This window comes from Macrobrachium nipponense, chromosome 17 (assembly GCF_015104395.2).
Source record: "Macrobrachium nipponense isolate FS-2020 chromosome 17, ASM1510439v2, whole genome shotgun sequence".
Taxonomy (NCBI): Eukaryota; Metazoa; Arthropoda; class Malacostraca; order Decapoda; family Palaemonidae; genus Macrobrachium; species Macrobrachium nipponense.
The window spans coordinates 55633207-55648304 of NC_087210.1; the positions used below are offsets into that span (position 1 = coordinate 55633207).

The 15098-nt window shown below is 37.2% G+C and overlaps 2 protein-coding genes across 2 annotated transcripts in view; both read left to right on the forward strand.

Annotated features, from left to right (window-relative positions):
* LOC135195916 (uncharacterized) overlaps positions 1–15098 on the forward strand; it is a 265806-nt gene that overhangs the window by 213269 nt on the left and 37439 nt on the right. Inside the window, exon 2 of the mRNA XM_064222420.1 lies at positions 6685–6764. Within this exon, the coding sequence (XP_064078490.1) occupies positions 6685–6764 (80 nt within the window). The remainder of the gene's footprint in view (positions 1–6684; positions 6765–15098) is intronic.
* LOC135196469 (uncharacterized) lies at positions 7125–8986 on the forward strand. Its single transcript, XM_064223322.1, has 4 exons — positions 7125–7162; positions 8010–8145; positions 8358–8513; positions 8769–8986. Exons 1-4 carry the CDS (start codon positions 7125–7127, stop codon positions 8871–8873), a joined length of 435 nt encoding a protein of 144 aa, XP_064079392.1. The 3' UTR covers positions 8874–8986.

Sequence of the window (15098 nt, forward strand, 5' to 3'; positions counted from 1 at the left end):
TATATAGAAATTAGTTACATAGTGGGTTTTTCGTTGCATCTCCTACCTATTAATAATGTTTTAATAGTTAACCTCAGAGGATGCGCACGAGAAAATTGAATATGAAACTTTTGTTAGGGCACATAGAATCAGATTAATCTTCTCTTTGACTCTTATGTTGCCTGGCAATCTTACAATTAGCTCCGTTTTCCACTTCTTTGTCTAGTAACTTACTACCAGTAATATCGAATTTTCTTTGAGATTCGTAATGATATCTATTTATTTTTTATAATTATGGATATTTTTTACAAGTCATCATAGACCTGGATAGGTTCACTCATTGTTAATGCCATGGATAAAAAAGTTTGTACAGCGGACTCTTTGAATTCCGAATATCCGCGAATTCATGTGGGTTAAGTCTGGTCTAAATGGCTCTCTCCCCTCCCCTGTATTTGGATGTCGTCTGAATTTACTTTGCCCTTGTGACAAGTATAATTTCACTTGCAGGCTGATTAATGGAACCTGGTTACAGTATCCTGCAGTACGAGAGTTCACATCGCAACTAAACAAAAAATCGTTCGTCGCAGCGGACGACTACAGTCAAGTAACAACCGCCTACAATGTGAAAGGATTTTCATGGACTTCTTCGACCGACACCGTATCTCGTCGTTAATCTCGTTTTAATGCGGAACGCTCCAGCTGCTGTCGGAATTCGACTACAAAAAGGGACATACTTCCGACAATTACGACCCGAAGGATATTCAACTCTACTTTGCTGGCGAAGGACTCGTGCTGGGATGTTTTTTTTATTCATCGCGAACGTAATCGTGTAGCTTAGGATGCAGAGAATAAGTATGAGCGCAAAAATAGAACGTTGGACCCGCCCAGGCAAATTTTCCCCTTGTTTTAACCATTGAAAAAGGCCGTTTCAGTGGCTATAGGTGGTTGTCTGGAACTGTGTAATGGACGAAAAGTTGTTCGAAAGCTAGTTAAAAGTGAAGTAGTATAACCTCGGTCATGTATCCTATATATATAAATGTATCCTATATATAATTGATCATAAATAACAGAGTTGAAATATATCTTTGCGTGTACGCAATAGGAATCTCTTATATAAATGATCATAAATAACAGAATCGAAATATATCTTTGCGTGTACGCAATAGGAATCTATTTAAAGTGCACATATATTAATCATAATTATATGAATCCATATACATATGTATAAACAAATCAGGTAGCCTCTAATCAATATGTTACCTTTTATCTTACCAATATCTGCAGTTATTTATGAGTTAGTATATGAATTACTAATCAGATATATAACATTTAGCATAAAAATCAACGAATCAATCAGCATAAACATTAATAATGTTATCAATTCATATATGAAATTTTTTATCAGTTAAAATATGATTTTTATCATGTTAATCTTCATTCTATGCAATTGTCAGAGTACATTAGTATTTTCTGTAGCATATGTATCTTAATGAAATGAAGTGAAAAACTGTATCATTATATATATCATGTGATCACTATTATTTACCAATATCATTGTTTTATATTTTATTACTTGAATCAATTCATGTACACCATGAATTTTTATTTACTTATATATATATATATATTCACATAGTGTCTGTATCACACTCCTATAAGTCAAATGCAAGTCAAGTTTTGAGTTAATATTCAGTAGTTGGTTTTGGTAGCTGACCGAGCTGATGTAAGTGTTTACATAATAAAATATGGAATGTTAGTCCCATATATATAAAAGTCTAAAACTAAAGAGGTCAAACCAGATTGCTTGCAGGAATGTGATCAGACTAGAGACGCTAAAGATGACGTATACAATAAGTATGTAGGCTAAGATAACATGCCGTCACCTGTAGTCATTCAATTGTTTATAAACATTAGTCCAAGCTCCCTGCTTGAGACAACTACCGCCTACGTGATCTGTAGCGTGTCTCATTGATTGTGTGTTCGTATGAAAACTATGTCATTTGTAAGTATGTTCATATGTTCGAACTACTGTCTGTTCCTTCATACTTGTAACAGAGATGGTAGACAGGCAGAACAGAGTTAGCTATCGTCATTAGAAGACCTGTACCTCTTTACCTAAGCTTTATCATGTAGAGGAATAGGATTAGCCATCATCATTGGCAGAAGCGATCAAGCTATCGTTATTAGAAGACTTGTACAATCATACCTGATCTTCATCATGTAAAACTTCAGAAGAATATACTATTTTTATACCTTGTGTTTTCTACAAGAACCTCACCGAACCATGAGTTTAACACATCGTCGTAAAGATAATACCGACTTCGTAAGTGATCTACAAAACCCCAGACACTCCATTGAAGATGGAAGTGCAATACCAACCGACTTAGCGTAAGTTTATCGCTAGTCTAACATTACCTCATAGGGCGCCTTATCATACAAGGCACAAGCCCTAATATATATATAATATATAAATTATTATATATTATCTATATATCTAGATTATATATATATATGCCAGGTGTTTCGAAATTAGAGAACCCCCTCCACAAAACAAATGGAAAGTTATGAAGTATTCTGCTATAGCCTATCTCCAAGTACATTATCTTAAGTTTCTATTAAGATATTTTTCATTTGACATTTCTTGTATTTTCAGACTGAGTGACGGAGTTAGATACAGCCATGGCGAACGACTAGGAGGAAGTTAGATGGATTGACCGAATCTGGGCTATAACCTTCAGAGAGGCCAGGGATGCTGGCACATCCTTTATTTCACATTCCTGAATAGCTAAATACATTAAAAGAGATTAATCCTATGTTAAAAGAAACTGGAACAAAAATCCATATGACTGTCATCGCGATAAGAGTGAGAATCTTGGAATGCCTGATGTCCTTCAAAAGACATCTTAGCTGAGGCAGTGAGTAGACCAAGAAAGTCTTTACATAAATTGGCGCTTGAACTAGAAACAAAGAAGGGAAAGAAGAGAAGTTATAGTGCTGTATATCGTGAGTTGAAAAAATCTGGTGTAAAGCCATTTAATGTATTTAGCAATAGCCCAACATCACTCGGCAACAGGGAGAAGACCGTGCATGGTTTTGTGGTTCATTTCTTAAAGATTGGATGAAGCTGACTTTCTCCATGTTGCCTTATCATAAAATTCTTCATTTACACAGTCAGGAAGCCAAATCATAAAAATGACATCATTTGGGCTGCAAAGTTGGATGATATCAGCGATGATATGCGCTATCGCCAAGTTGTGAAATTTCCCGCATGTTTGGGAATTTTTCTGTTTCACAGCCAAACGGTTAATGTGATCATGAAGAAAAAGGACAGTCATGGAATGGCGAATACCTCAGAGAAACTGTGCATACTGTGGAGTATTTCCTTTCCTCAAAGGTCCTGAAAATGTGTTATATGTTGAAGAAGTCACATTTTTGCATGATAGGGCACCATGTTTCAAGGCTCTTCAGACACAGGAGCTGCTTCGAAACAGTGGTATCGATTTCTTCTCAAGTGAATTTCTAGGTAGCTCCCCTGACCTTAATGTGTGTGAAAACACTGGTATTATCTTAAAAGATCATGTTGAAGCGCGCACAGTGAACTATGTTGGTATACCAAGCCTCGATGACCTGCGAAGAGTGGTGACCGAAGTCCTCAGGGGAAATGGAGTTTGAGTCTCGGCTTTATTGTGATTTGCTGAAATCATACTCCTCAAGAATGCAGGCTGTGGTACAGGCAGATGGAGGCCACACAAAATATTAAATACTCAGAGAGAAACTTAAATAAATACCTGTTCTAAATTACTTTTGTTTTTGTCCATATCAATTTTAGTTTATGCTGTATTTGGGGGGCGGTGGTCTCTAATTTCGAAACACCTTGTATGTATATATATATATATATATATATATATATATATATATATATATATATATATATATATATATATATAATATATTTAAATATATGTATGTTGGCAACTAAATTTTCTAGTGCATAATTTTTTCATCCTTCCTTTTATAGTTGTGTTCATCTTAACCACATAAAATCATTATTTTCGTGTTTTCATTATTGTTCTTTTCTTCTCTTTTGACTTATTTAGATATTTAGTTTTAGTAATTTTGTTATTACTTTATTTCACGCACAATTTATGTAGTTCGGTCTGAATTTGAAAGGTAGAATTGCTGGAAGAAGGAGAGCAATGCAAGGTCGAATCCTGAGGGAGGGTAAGAGCACCACCATATGTAGATTTCCTTTAATGTAATTTTTTTCAAGGCCTAGTGCATAAATTTGATATCAATTGGATTTTTATAGTATAATATCAGAGAATTTCATACACTTAGTACTAAGCTATCTCCAACATAGTAGAAATGGTTGATTTGGACTCTAAGAACAGAACCTAAATTTGACAAGTAAAGCGAATCACACTCGATGGCTGAATGCGCCGACTCAATGTCTCTTATGTACTGGCCTAGAATTATGGGTTCGAATCGTGGTCGTTGTAGGTACTCTCATCGTACCTGGTTAAATAATATTCTCAAGGTATAGTGCATTCGATATTAGTGGGCAATTTTGGTTTTAATATTGTGATATATAAATAGTAGCAGTGGTATCTTTAACTTGAAGGTTATTGGTTCACTTCCCTCTTAGGTCTTAAAAACTACTGAGACTAGAGAGCTGAAAATTGGTATGTTGATCATCCACCCTACAGTGATCAAACATATCAAATTGCAGCCCTCCAGCCTCAGTAGGTTTTATTCTATTTAAGGTTAAAGTTGACCATACCCGTGCGTCTGACACCGCTAGAGGTACCAGTATTACAAGTAGAATCAACTCCGGAGGAGGTAAGCGCCTCAGTGGCGTGGTTGGTTAGGTGTTTGCTTCTCACCTGGGTGGTCGCGGGTTCGATTCTCGGCCATTCCATTGAGAGATGTGTATTTCTGGTGATAGAAGTTCCCTCTTGACGTGGTTCGGAAGTCACGTAAAGCCATTGGTCCCGTTGCTGAGTAACCACTGGTTCCATGCAACGTAAAAAAAACACCCTACATACATACAACTCCGGAGGCGCTGCCGGCGCATTGCCACTTAACCGCATCTGGGGAGCAACTGAGTGATACCTGGTTGTGGCTGAGAGTTTTATATTGCAACGCAACGAGAGACTTGTAATGGTGTCATTCGAAGACTGCGGGTCGTCGAGAGACTCTTCTAGATCCTCAAAGGTGTATTTTTAAATTTCGATTCGGTCAGCTTGCGAAAACGCCGCCACGGGGCCGTGGCTGAAAGTTTGTGACAGTGACTGAGTTTCATATGCCATACTAAAACTCGATTGCGCCGAACTTGTTTTTTTATTTCCAACTCATTTAGACTGGAGGAAACAACACGAACAAATCATCTGTTTTGTGATGAAAGAAAGGAAACCCTAGGATCAGTATTCACCTCCGGTCAAAGCTCATGTGGCCAATTGGGTCTAAAAGGGCAATCAATCAATCTGTGGTGGAAATGGTCGGCGGCTTTCATGACGTTCAAAGTGAAATTCACAGATGGAAACAGAACAATCTGTCTACCGAGCTGCGCCACTGGCATTTTAGAGGTCTTTGGGGGGGTGTGACCTGAGGAGCTTTAGGTCAGATGACAGGGGAGGGCAACATCTGGGCTGTCAGGCTTCAATGATGTCGATGGAAAACGTTAGGAAGCAAAGGAACAATTCTGACAAGTTCTGAGAAATCTTTCATCTTCTGATTCAGATCAATTAAAGAAAATAGAAGAATTTTTATGCAGTGAAAGGTGTGCGTTTTGCCATAAATAAAACTATAGCCCATATATATATATATATATATATATATATATATTATATATATTATATTTTTTTTTTTCTTTATTTCCTTCAGATTAAATTTCATAGTATAATAGCATAGCCCTATTTAATGTTTTCACTTCTGTCGAGAAACAAGTAGAATACGATATAGATAGAGTGACAGACAGACAGACAGAAGGATATCCAGTCTGACTATATAAGTCAAGAGACATTTTAACATTAAATCGTTCATCAAAACGAGTGGGGGGTGCTTGTCTATTCACAACCATGAAGCAAATAGACTAGAGCATCCCCAGTGTGACAACAAGATGACGGATCTCGGCATTTTCCCGGATCATATCTCAGGAATTCACTTGATCGCCACTGCCCAACATTATCTTGTCTTTCGGTCTCAGTCTGAGTAGATTTTAGCGGAACTGACGACGAACCGTCGATATAAAAGTGGCCGTCGGCTCGAGTCCTTTGTAGTTCGATCGACGTAAAGCAACTTGGTCGTCGCTGACTTCTTCATCAGGTATTGACTTCTGTAGCAGTAAGTAAAACCGAAGTTAAGTATATACTGACTGACTTTTTCATCAAATAACTGCGAAGTTGCCAACATGACATCGAGTGATTTTAACTTCAATGAACTGTTATTCGAAACTAGATACTAATGGCATATCATACTCTATATATATATATATATATATATAGTATGTCTATATATATTATATATATTATATACATATATTGTATGTATATATATATATGTATGTATATCGTATATATATTTATATATTTCGTGATCATGTTGTTCATATGTATATAATTGTGTGTGTGTGTGTGTGTGTATGATATACACGTGTGTTTGTGCTTGTAGTTTTGTGTGCGAATACATTTCTCTTTTAATACACAGATCAACATGCTTCTTCGTCCATCTACATTTGTGCTCGTAGCAGTGACACTGGGGCTGCATATGGCATCTGCAAAACGCACGTGAGTTTTGGCTTGTTTTTTGTCGCTGACTTTTAATTTGGAATCAAGCCAATTTGTGTATTTTGATTTATCAGTATATCTTGGCCATTCCTTATCACGCAGATAAATTATTTAAAAGTTCAATAATGTCCCAGTATTCATGGAAAATGGGGTGTATTTTTAAGAAACTCGTTAATCATTATCGACTCAAGACAAGGAAATCTGCGGCAACATCTCTCACCCGGGCAGGATTATTCCTATAATATCAGGGTTGCAATGGATGCCTGTCAGTTAGAATAACGTTTCACGTATGTACTGAGACTCATCAGGCCACCAAGACTGGGCCTCCAACGTATGTAAGTGCTGAACAATATATTACCGATGGTGTTAAGTTATATGAGCCAAGATACCCTTCGAAAGTTAGTTACCGATCCTTCGAATACGCATCTTTAGATCATACCCAAAGCGCTCACAGCTAATATTGGGAGGAGAGATAATATAAGGTATTGAGAAAAATGTATTTTTTATTTTCTCTGTTATGAAAGTGTGGATTTGACAATTGATTTGGAGTAAGCCGTATGATTATTCTTCAAATGTCCCTTCATTTTCTCTCAGCGGAAGTTTACCGCACAAACTTACTGTGAATAAGGCAATAAAATACTAAACAAAATAAGTCAGTAAAGTCCTTGTTAGCCTTAGGATAACCTTTTAACTATTTAGACTTTCAAGTGAAGTTACAAGAGAATTTGCAGCCTTTAAAGATCTGGTTTTGTTCAGCCTCTGCTGTTCATAAAAACACAACTGGTTTTTCCTTGCAAAAGAAGAAAAATTTATGCGATTAAAGTTTCTTCAAACCGATACAGAACCTGGCGTCCATAAAAAAAGTTTATCTTAGTTTTACCAGACCACTGAGCTGACTAACAGCTCTCCTAGGGCTGGCCCGAAGGATTAGATATTTTTACGTGGCTAGGAACCAATTGATTACTTAGCAAAGGGACCTACAGCTTATTGTGGGATCCGAACCACATCGAGAAATGATTTTCTATCACCAAAAATACATTCCTTTGATTTCGCGGAGAATCAAACCCTGACGCTGAGATCGGTAATCGAGCACGTAACCGACTGGTCCTAAGGGGAACTACCTGACTTCCAGTTCCCTTGTGCTTGCAGAGCCGTTCATTCTCCGATGGTTTCCAAACATTAGCCTAACAGAGTTTCTTCTGATGCTGACAGGAATATCCCTACTTTTTGTTGTCTCTCCTCCAGGTGCTTCAAAACAAGGTCTTTCCGCCTGAAGACCACCAGTGGATTTGTAGAGAAGGAATTCGAGGGCTTTGAGACCAGGGCTTTTCTTGGGACTTGCGCTACTATTAAGAAGGATTGTCCTGGAAAGCTTTTAGAGGTGGGGAATGCTTGGTTTTGATATCATAATAATAATAATATTCTGCAAGATGCTCCTTTTCAATCATCGCATTATTCCAGTTATTTTGAAGCTTTTTCTTTTCCTGATATTTATGATTTTCATTTTTATGTTGGGCAATCTTATATTTTCATAATTTTTTCCTGCTCTTTTTGTTGTAAATATGTTTATTGTTTATTTTAATACTTATCTAGCACGTCAAAAACAAATTTGGTCCCCAAGTGAACCCAATGGGTGGAGAGACAGCCACCAATATGTGCAAATTCTTCGACAAGGAAATCTTGCCAAGTGATGACCCTGTCGTTGATGTCAAGTACAAAGCAAGTGGCTGTGGCAACGAGGGATACCAGGTAAGACAGGAAGTGGCTGTTCACTAATCATTGTTGTCACTATAAACCAATTAAGACTCGGAAAAAAAGAAACGTTACAACTCACGTTTCAAAAAGAAAAGGGATTCTCGTTTTCATAACTAACTCATTTTGCCGATTACTAGCCAACAGTGTTTCGTTGACGAGTTTTAATTCGCTTTTCATGAATACTTGAATGCATTACTCCAGATTTAAGTAATATTGCAAGACAATAAGGTATTTCCTTTCCTTTTTCAGAGCATTGGGAGACTTTGCTGTTTTAAGTGCAAGTCCGGACCTTATACTGTCTTCCATCCCATCGATAACTGTGCCCCTACTGAGAGACCTCCTTGGTGTCTCTAAGAGCGGTTATCTGCAAAGCTTCAATCCTGCACCCTTCAACCTGAAAGCTACAAGGAAATTGTTAGACTTCAGCTGAAGACGGGGAAAGTTTAGAAAATAAACACTGAAGCAAACATGTTTATCTTTTTAGTCCTTGACTATGACAGGGACATTTTTTAGAAGTGGTAGTACCTTTTCAGATCCTTATCGAAGGCATTTGTTTATGCCAATCGAAGAGCAAAGACAATTTGATTCTCGATAAGTACACTTAAGAAAGAAGATTAACTGAAGACAGATTAAACAGATTCCTTACAGCTCTTGAAAGAGTGGACCATTCAGGATAAGAATATTCTAAACGCCATGTGCCTCTGCTAGCAGCCAATCGCCAGGTATGCTATGGACTGCCAAAAATACATAAACTTCGTGTCCCTTTAAAGCTATATTTGGCGGCTAATAACATACCATCATATAAGCTAGCAAATATCTTAGCGCCTTTCATGTTCATCATAACTTATTATACATAAACCATCAAGAACCCTTACGATCTAATAGAAGAATTGAAAAATACTAATTAGACAAGTAACTGCCGTATCTGTAGTTGGATGTAACGTCTCTTGATAAACTGACCTCAAAGTGAAGCAATTGAAATAGCAGTAAACGAGATAGATGAAAATAAGAGGTCCTTTCGAAATCTTACTAGAACCAAATTCATTTCACTTCAAGAATTGTTAAATAAACTTACACATTTTTTAAATTGGAATTTTTTGCCGTAGGGGATAGTGCCGTCAGTGTAACTTATGTGCGCACAGTAGGCATTACTTAAGGTTTTTTGCAGCGTTCCTTCGGCCCCTAGCTGCAAGCTTTTCGTCCATTTTATTGTACCTCCTTTCATATTCTCATTCTTCCATCTTACTTTCCACCCCCTCCTAACAATTGACTCATAGCGCAACTGCGAGGTTTTCCTCCTGTTACACCTTTCAGACCTTTTACTGTCAATATCCGTTTCAGCGCTGATTGACCTCATAGGTCCCCGTGCTTGGCCCTTGGCCTAAATTCTATATTCAATCAATGAAATTAATTGTTTCAGCAAATAGACGGAGTTGCCGAAAGAAAATGTCTTTTAGGCTGTCTATTCTATTTTAGTCACAGCTATTACCGACTGTATGTTGGCAACACGTTCAACATTTCCATAAACCCTTCTCGTGTCCTTGTAAATCCTTATCTACCCGACTACCAAGCATAGCAGTATAATAAAATTTATAATAACTGAACAAGAAAGAGGAAACAAAATTCCTCTCCTCGATGTCTGAGACATCGTTGCCTAGAAACTTTCTTTTTTCTTATTCACTCACCTCTTCCACATTTAAAAGCAACACCATATAAACTTAATTGATAGAGCCAGTATTTAATTTTACTAATGTTGTCGTTCACTTATTCATTATTGATCATATTAATTCATCTTCATTACGGCGCATAGTCTTCAAGACCTAAATATCATAATCAATCAATAAATAACAAAGTTAATCATGAAGTGAACTTCATGAGGGATTTTTTTTTTTTTTTTTTTTTTTTTTACAAACGTTCTTAATAATAATTGTATCCCACAAAGTTTAGTTTGCAAAGAAGGAAGGAAGTTCCTAGATTCCATATGTAGACCAACTGCACCAAATATCGCAACCCCGAAAATAGTTGTAATGCAAAAAGCATATGGAAACATACCAAAATTAAATAGTAATATGATCTGTCTTGACGAAACTACTCACAAAACTCGGTTTCGTTTTCTGTAATAGCAACCTCAATGGAAGTCCGTTCTCTCCTTCAAAGACAGACTTCCCGATCCTTTGCGTGCTGGTGTTATTTCTGTCTTGAATTGCCCCGACAGCCAAATGGGGTAATTGGGCAGTTCATCGTGAACTCGCAAAACCAGATACTTCCGCATGCGGAACAAACGAAAGAACAAGGAGAGATATATCTGTAAAAAGCTGCTGTCTTCGAAAACTTAAGCATCTACTCATTGGTTACCGAGGAAGGTCAAGTATTGAACATCTTAAGATGTTACACGCTCTCTCGAACGTACTTTCGGGAATCTGTTTCCCGAAAGGGGGAATCGAGCAGATCCCCGTAAGCTTTCTGTAGAAATTTAATAAATAAATGTAGGTACCCATACATAGCTGAGGATTTGTTTCTCAAATCTGTTTGTGTGTATATATTCATGTACGTAAGCATATATATATTGTATATTATTATTATTATTATTATTATTCAAAAGATGAAACTTTTTCATATGTAACAAGCCCACAGTGATATTTTATTTCTCATTTTAATATATGTATCGGTGGAAGGGTAATTTTCAAATTCATTTCAATCCTTCAGTAGCTCTACACAGTTAAAATTTAATACCACGAAATTTCCAGAAGAATTTCCAGGAAAAAGTGACTGTAAAGAAAACAAAACCCCAATGATGAGGAATAATTAAGTCTGGGAAATGTTGTTCTTTCCTGGTCTCCTGTGTCATTGGTTTTAGTAAGTAAAGTAGATCGACGCTCAGGAACCAGCTCCATTTGACCGGGAGCATTTCTCGTGGTTTGGTGTGGAACATCGTTTTATTTTCGTTCATTTGGATCGTCATTGGTTACGTTATCCTTGCGATACATAGAAGGTAAGTCATTGATTATTTTTTTGTTGTCTCGAAACTGCGTATATCCTGTTGCTAACCACCGGCATATATGTGGCCTGCGGTTTTGGTGAATGGATTAGGAAATTTATCTGTGGAAAATTACGCGTTAGCTTTGTTTTTTCCAAGGCTGTTATATAGTCAAAACAAAGGTGGCTCATGTTACTTTGGTATGGCATCTTTTAGAATACATTTGCCAGTGTACTTAACTGCACTTTGCTTTCGTCATATTTGAAGCCTTTTGCATGATTATAGTATTAAGAAAGCTTGGTAATTCTAAGCCCGCATTCCGCGGTACAGTAGACTAAGGAAGTTGACGTTTTCCTATGTTATTTTACCTGCTGAACAAGAATTTAAAGTAATATTTTTTCGGTCGACTGTAATTTACCTTTGAAGACTACATGACAGTACAAGGGGTGTGATGTAGCAACGTACTAAGTTCAAAGGTAATTAACAGATTAGTTGCAGGCGACCAGTAAAATATTACCTTAAACTCTTGTAAAGTAAGCAAAATAACATCGGAAAACGTCAATTGCCATAGTCTACTTCGACTGAACGATATTCGAAGTGTTGGTTAGGAGCCAACAAACGTAAACAAACCGCCATATTTGAATGCAAGTAGGGCGGGTGTGGGATACGTAACCAACAGGGAGCCTTATGTCCGGTAAGGGGGCCGGGGCGGGGTGGGGTACCAGAAGAGGAAGGCAGAGGTACAAGTTGGTAAAGCCATACTGGGATATGATGGTAAATAATTCCCAATAAATATCACAGACACCAAAAGGACTAAACCTTTGTAACACTAAAACACAATATAACAAAGTACATTAAAGATTAGGAACCTTACCTTAAAGGGGTGGAGGATAGAGTTCAGCAGCGGCTTTCACGAAGGCGTGTAGCCTCGTCTTGGGGTCGTTAAAGTGGATTTTAAAGTACGCCACCGCCAAGTACCCGGCAAAGTTGTACCTCCTACGGCCATACCGAGGCCTTGCCACACGAAGTTCCCTCCACCGCCTTTCAATTGTATTTGTATGGGCACCAGTTACTGGGTCCACAAAATTGATGGAATGGTTGACAGTCAAGTGAGCGTAACCTTCGTCCGCCAGTCAGAAATAACAGTGGTCCCCGGTACAATGTAGTCCTTAATCACAGTAAGCAAAGTTGTGGCACTCCTGTTTTTTACTGGTACCACAAAAAACTCCCTGGTCTGTCTACATATCCCACCAAAAACCCACTGACCCTCGACAACCCGGCCTACATTATATTTTCTTTTGCCGAACTTTGCTTCGTCGATCTCAACAGTTGTACCGGGACCACCTATTAATTTCTTCTGCCGGATACACCAATGTACTATGACCTGAAATGGAAAGTAGGGTTAGTGACATAAATAAAGTTTAACATAAAACCGTGGTGAAAAAAACCTACTTATAAAAAAAAATTTTACTTAAGACAAAAAAAAAAACATATTTCCCTGGAGTAGCTGAACCAATCATTAATGGCTACGTCACTTAAACCGAGCTCTGTCCTCGCAACTGATAGCTAAAAAAATCGCTAACATAAATAAATGAGAAGAAGAGGACTGACTTGTCACACCTGTAAGTGGATAGGTATATTAAAATTACTCTGTATAAACTTCAAAACATGAGAACATAGGGAACGGGCATATTATTGAATGTTATAGATAGATGTTTAAGGTACAGAGTACTTAACCTACTTTAGACTTGTAAAATATAATGAGGTAAAACCCAAACATCAACAAATATTAAGTGTTACCTGAACCCCTTCCTTTGCAGGTCAAGCCTACACTCGTTGCCACAATGAGGGCCAAAGGCCTGGGGCCGGATACTCAAAACAAGCCTTACGCAAAGGTGCCTTTTGACAAAAGGCGCCTTTCCCAACGGCTCGCCCAAGGCGCCTTTCGACGAAGGCGAAATTGTATACACAAAGATTTTCAAAGGCGCCTTGGACGTGCCTTTGCACGAAAAGACTGCCTTTATGTCAAAGGCGCCTTTGGATGGTCCAGCCAATCACATCGCGCGTATCATAGCGTGGCTAGAGAATGAGAACCAATCACGATACAACAGCATATCAGCTGATTGTTGATGGCAGAGCGATTAAAGAGCGGCACGTTGGACCCTGTGGCTAAGAAAAGGAAGCAACCTCCCTAATTTAGCATAGACTAATTGCCATACATACCTAGATTGAAGCGAGTTTTGGCTAGGCCTTGGCTTATGTTCTACTGTTAACGTCATGCTAATTATGATATATTCCTAGTAGGCTATATGTTAGGCTATGCAAAAGTATCCTATGATATTGCTTGGAAATGAATGTTCTAGCCTAAGCTGTGATGATATGCCTAGACCTGTGGGTATTGCATAAGTTGCCAATACATATGCCTTGCCTAACCAGATCATTTTATTTTTATATATTTTACACAATTCTAAGAGATTTTTCATGTACATATGGCATTTCTGCCCCAAATGAATGTTAACCATTTAATCTTAGGTTAGGTTAGGGTAAAAAGTTAGGGAGCTTTTGAAGTATTGCAGTCCCACACGAACATGAGACCTGTTCAAAAGGATAAAACTGGGGTCCGTATTTTTAAAAGGGTCTTATCTACAAGACCAATTCTTAACCTAGGCTAACCTGAACCTAACATAACCATGCCTAGTTGTGACTCAAGTAATTGTTATGTACTCTATCTATGGTATCTGTCACTTTTTTTTTCCTTTGATGAGGTAGAGATGTGGGAAGTCATTAATAATAATTACACAATTACATTGATGTTTCTTTTCCAGAGTTACTGCAGTAGCTAATTTCTGTATTATAATCTTTTGAGGTGGTGGTCCTCATGAAAGTTTAGCTCTAGAACCTTCAGAGGAAGCTTTGGTAAGATTGGGCCTACTGGAGCAAGAAGCAGTTGAGGTGTTGGCAGATGTTTCTGATATTTTTCAGGATATATTGTCTAATCAAAAAGAATTAAATGAAAGTGTAAAAGAATTAAATGGAAGTGTAAGGGTAATAGCTGACAGCATGGTAATCATGACTGATATGCTTAAGAGACATTATGCATAATTTTTTTTTAAAGTGGTAGTACTTTTAATATAGTCTATACAGTAGTAAAATCATTTTTTTTTTTTTTTTATATACCATGCCTTATATGTTCCTATACCAAGGGTGCCCATAATGTGATAAATGTCATATACCTCTTCATTATTGAGATTATTTTTTTTGTAAGTTTTTTTTTTGTTTAAGAGTAATGTAATATACTACCTCATTGTGTTATGCTAATCACTCCATTATTTAATAAGGTTTATTTTTTATTTTTCCTCCATTTACTCTTATTATATCGTGCTTCTTGTGATCTCGTGTTATTGTGACAAGTTTGGTACAGTTTTTGTTTATTTACAATGCTATTTCATGTTATTTCTCTATTTTGGCTATAAAGCATGTTTTCTTATTTATAATAGTATAAAATGATACCTCTGTGATCTCAGTTACCTCTACCTTATTGTAAGTTTTTATTTTTTATTTACTTTAGTATGTTATTTCTTTCCTGGAGATAATGTACTATT

Excerpts from the sequence above, each read along its gene's own strand:
- LOC135196469 (XM_064223322.1), top strand. The coding sequence starts at position 7,125 with ATGGTGTTAAGTTATATGAGCCAAGATACCCTTCGAAA. Across the intron at positions 7,163-8,009 it reads AGCCAAGATACCCTTCGAAA|GTGCTTCAAAACAAGGTCTT; the intron begins GTTAGTTACCGA and ends TCTCTCCTCCAG. Across the intron at positions 8,146-8,357 it reads GTCCTGGAAAGCTTTTAGAG|CACGTCAAAAACAAATTTGG; the intron begins GTGGGGAATGCT and ends ATACTTATCTAG.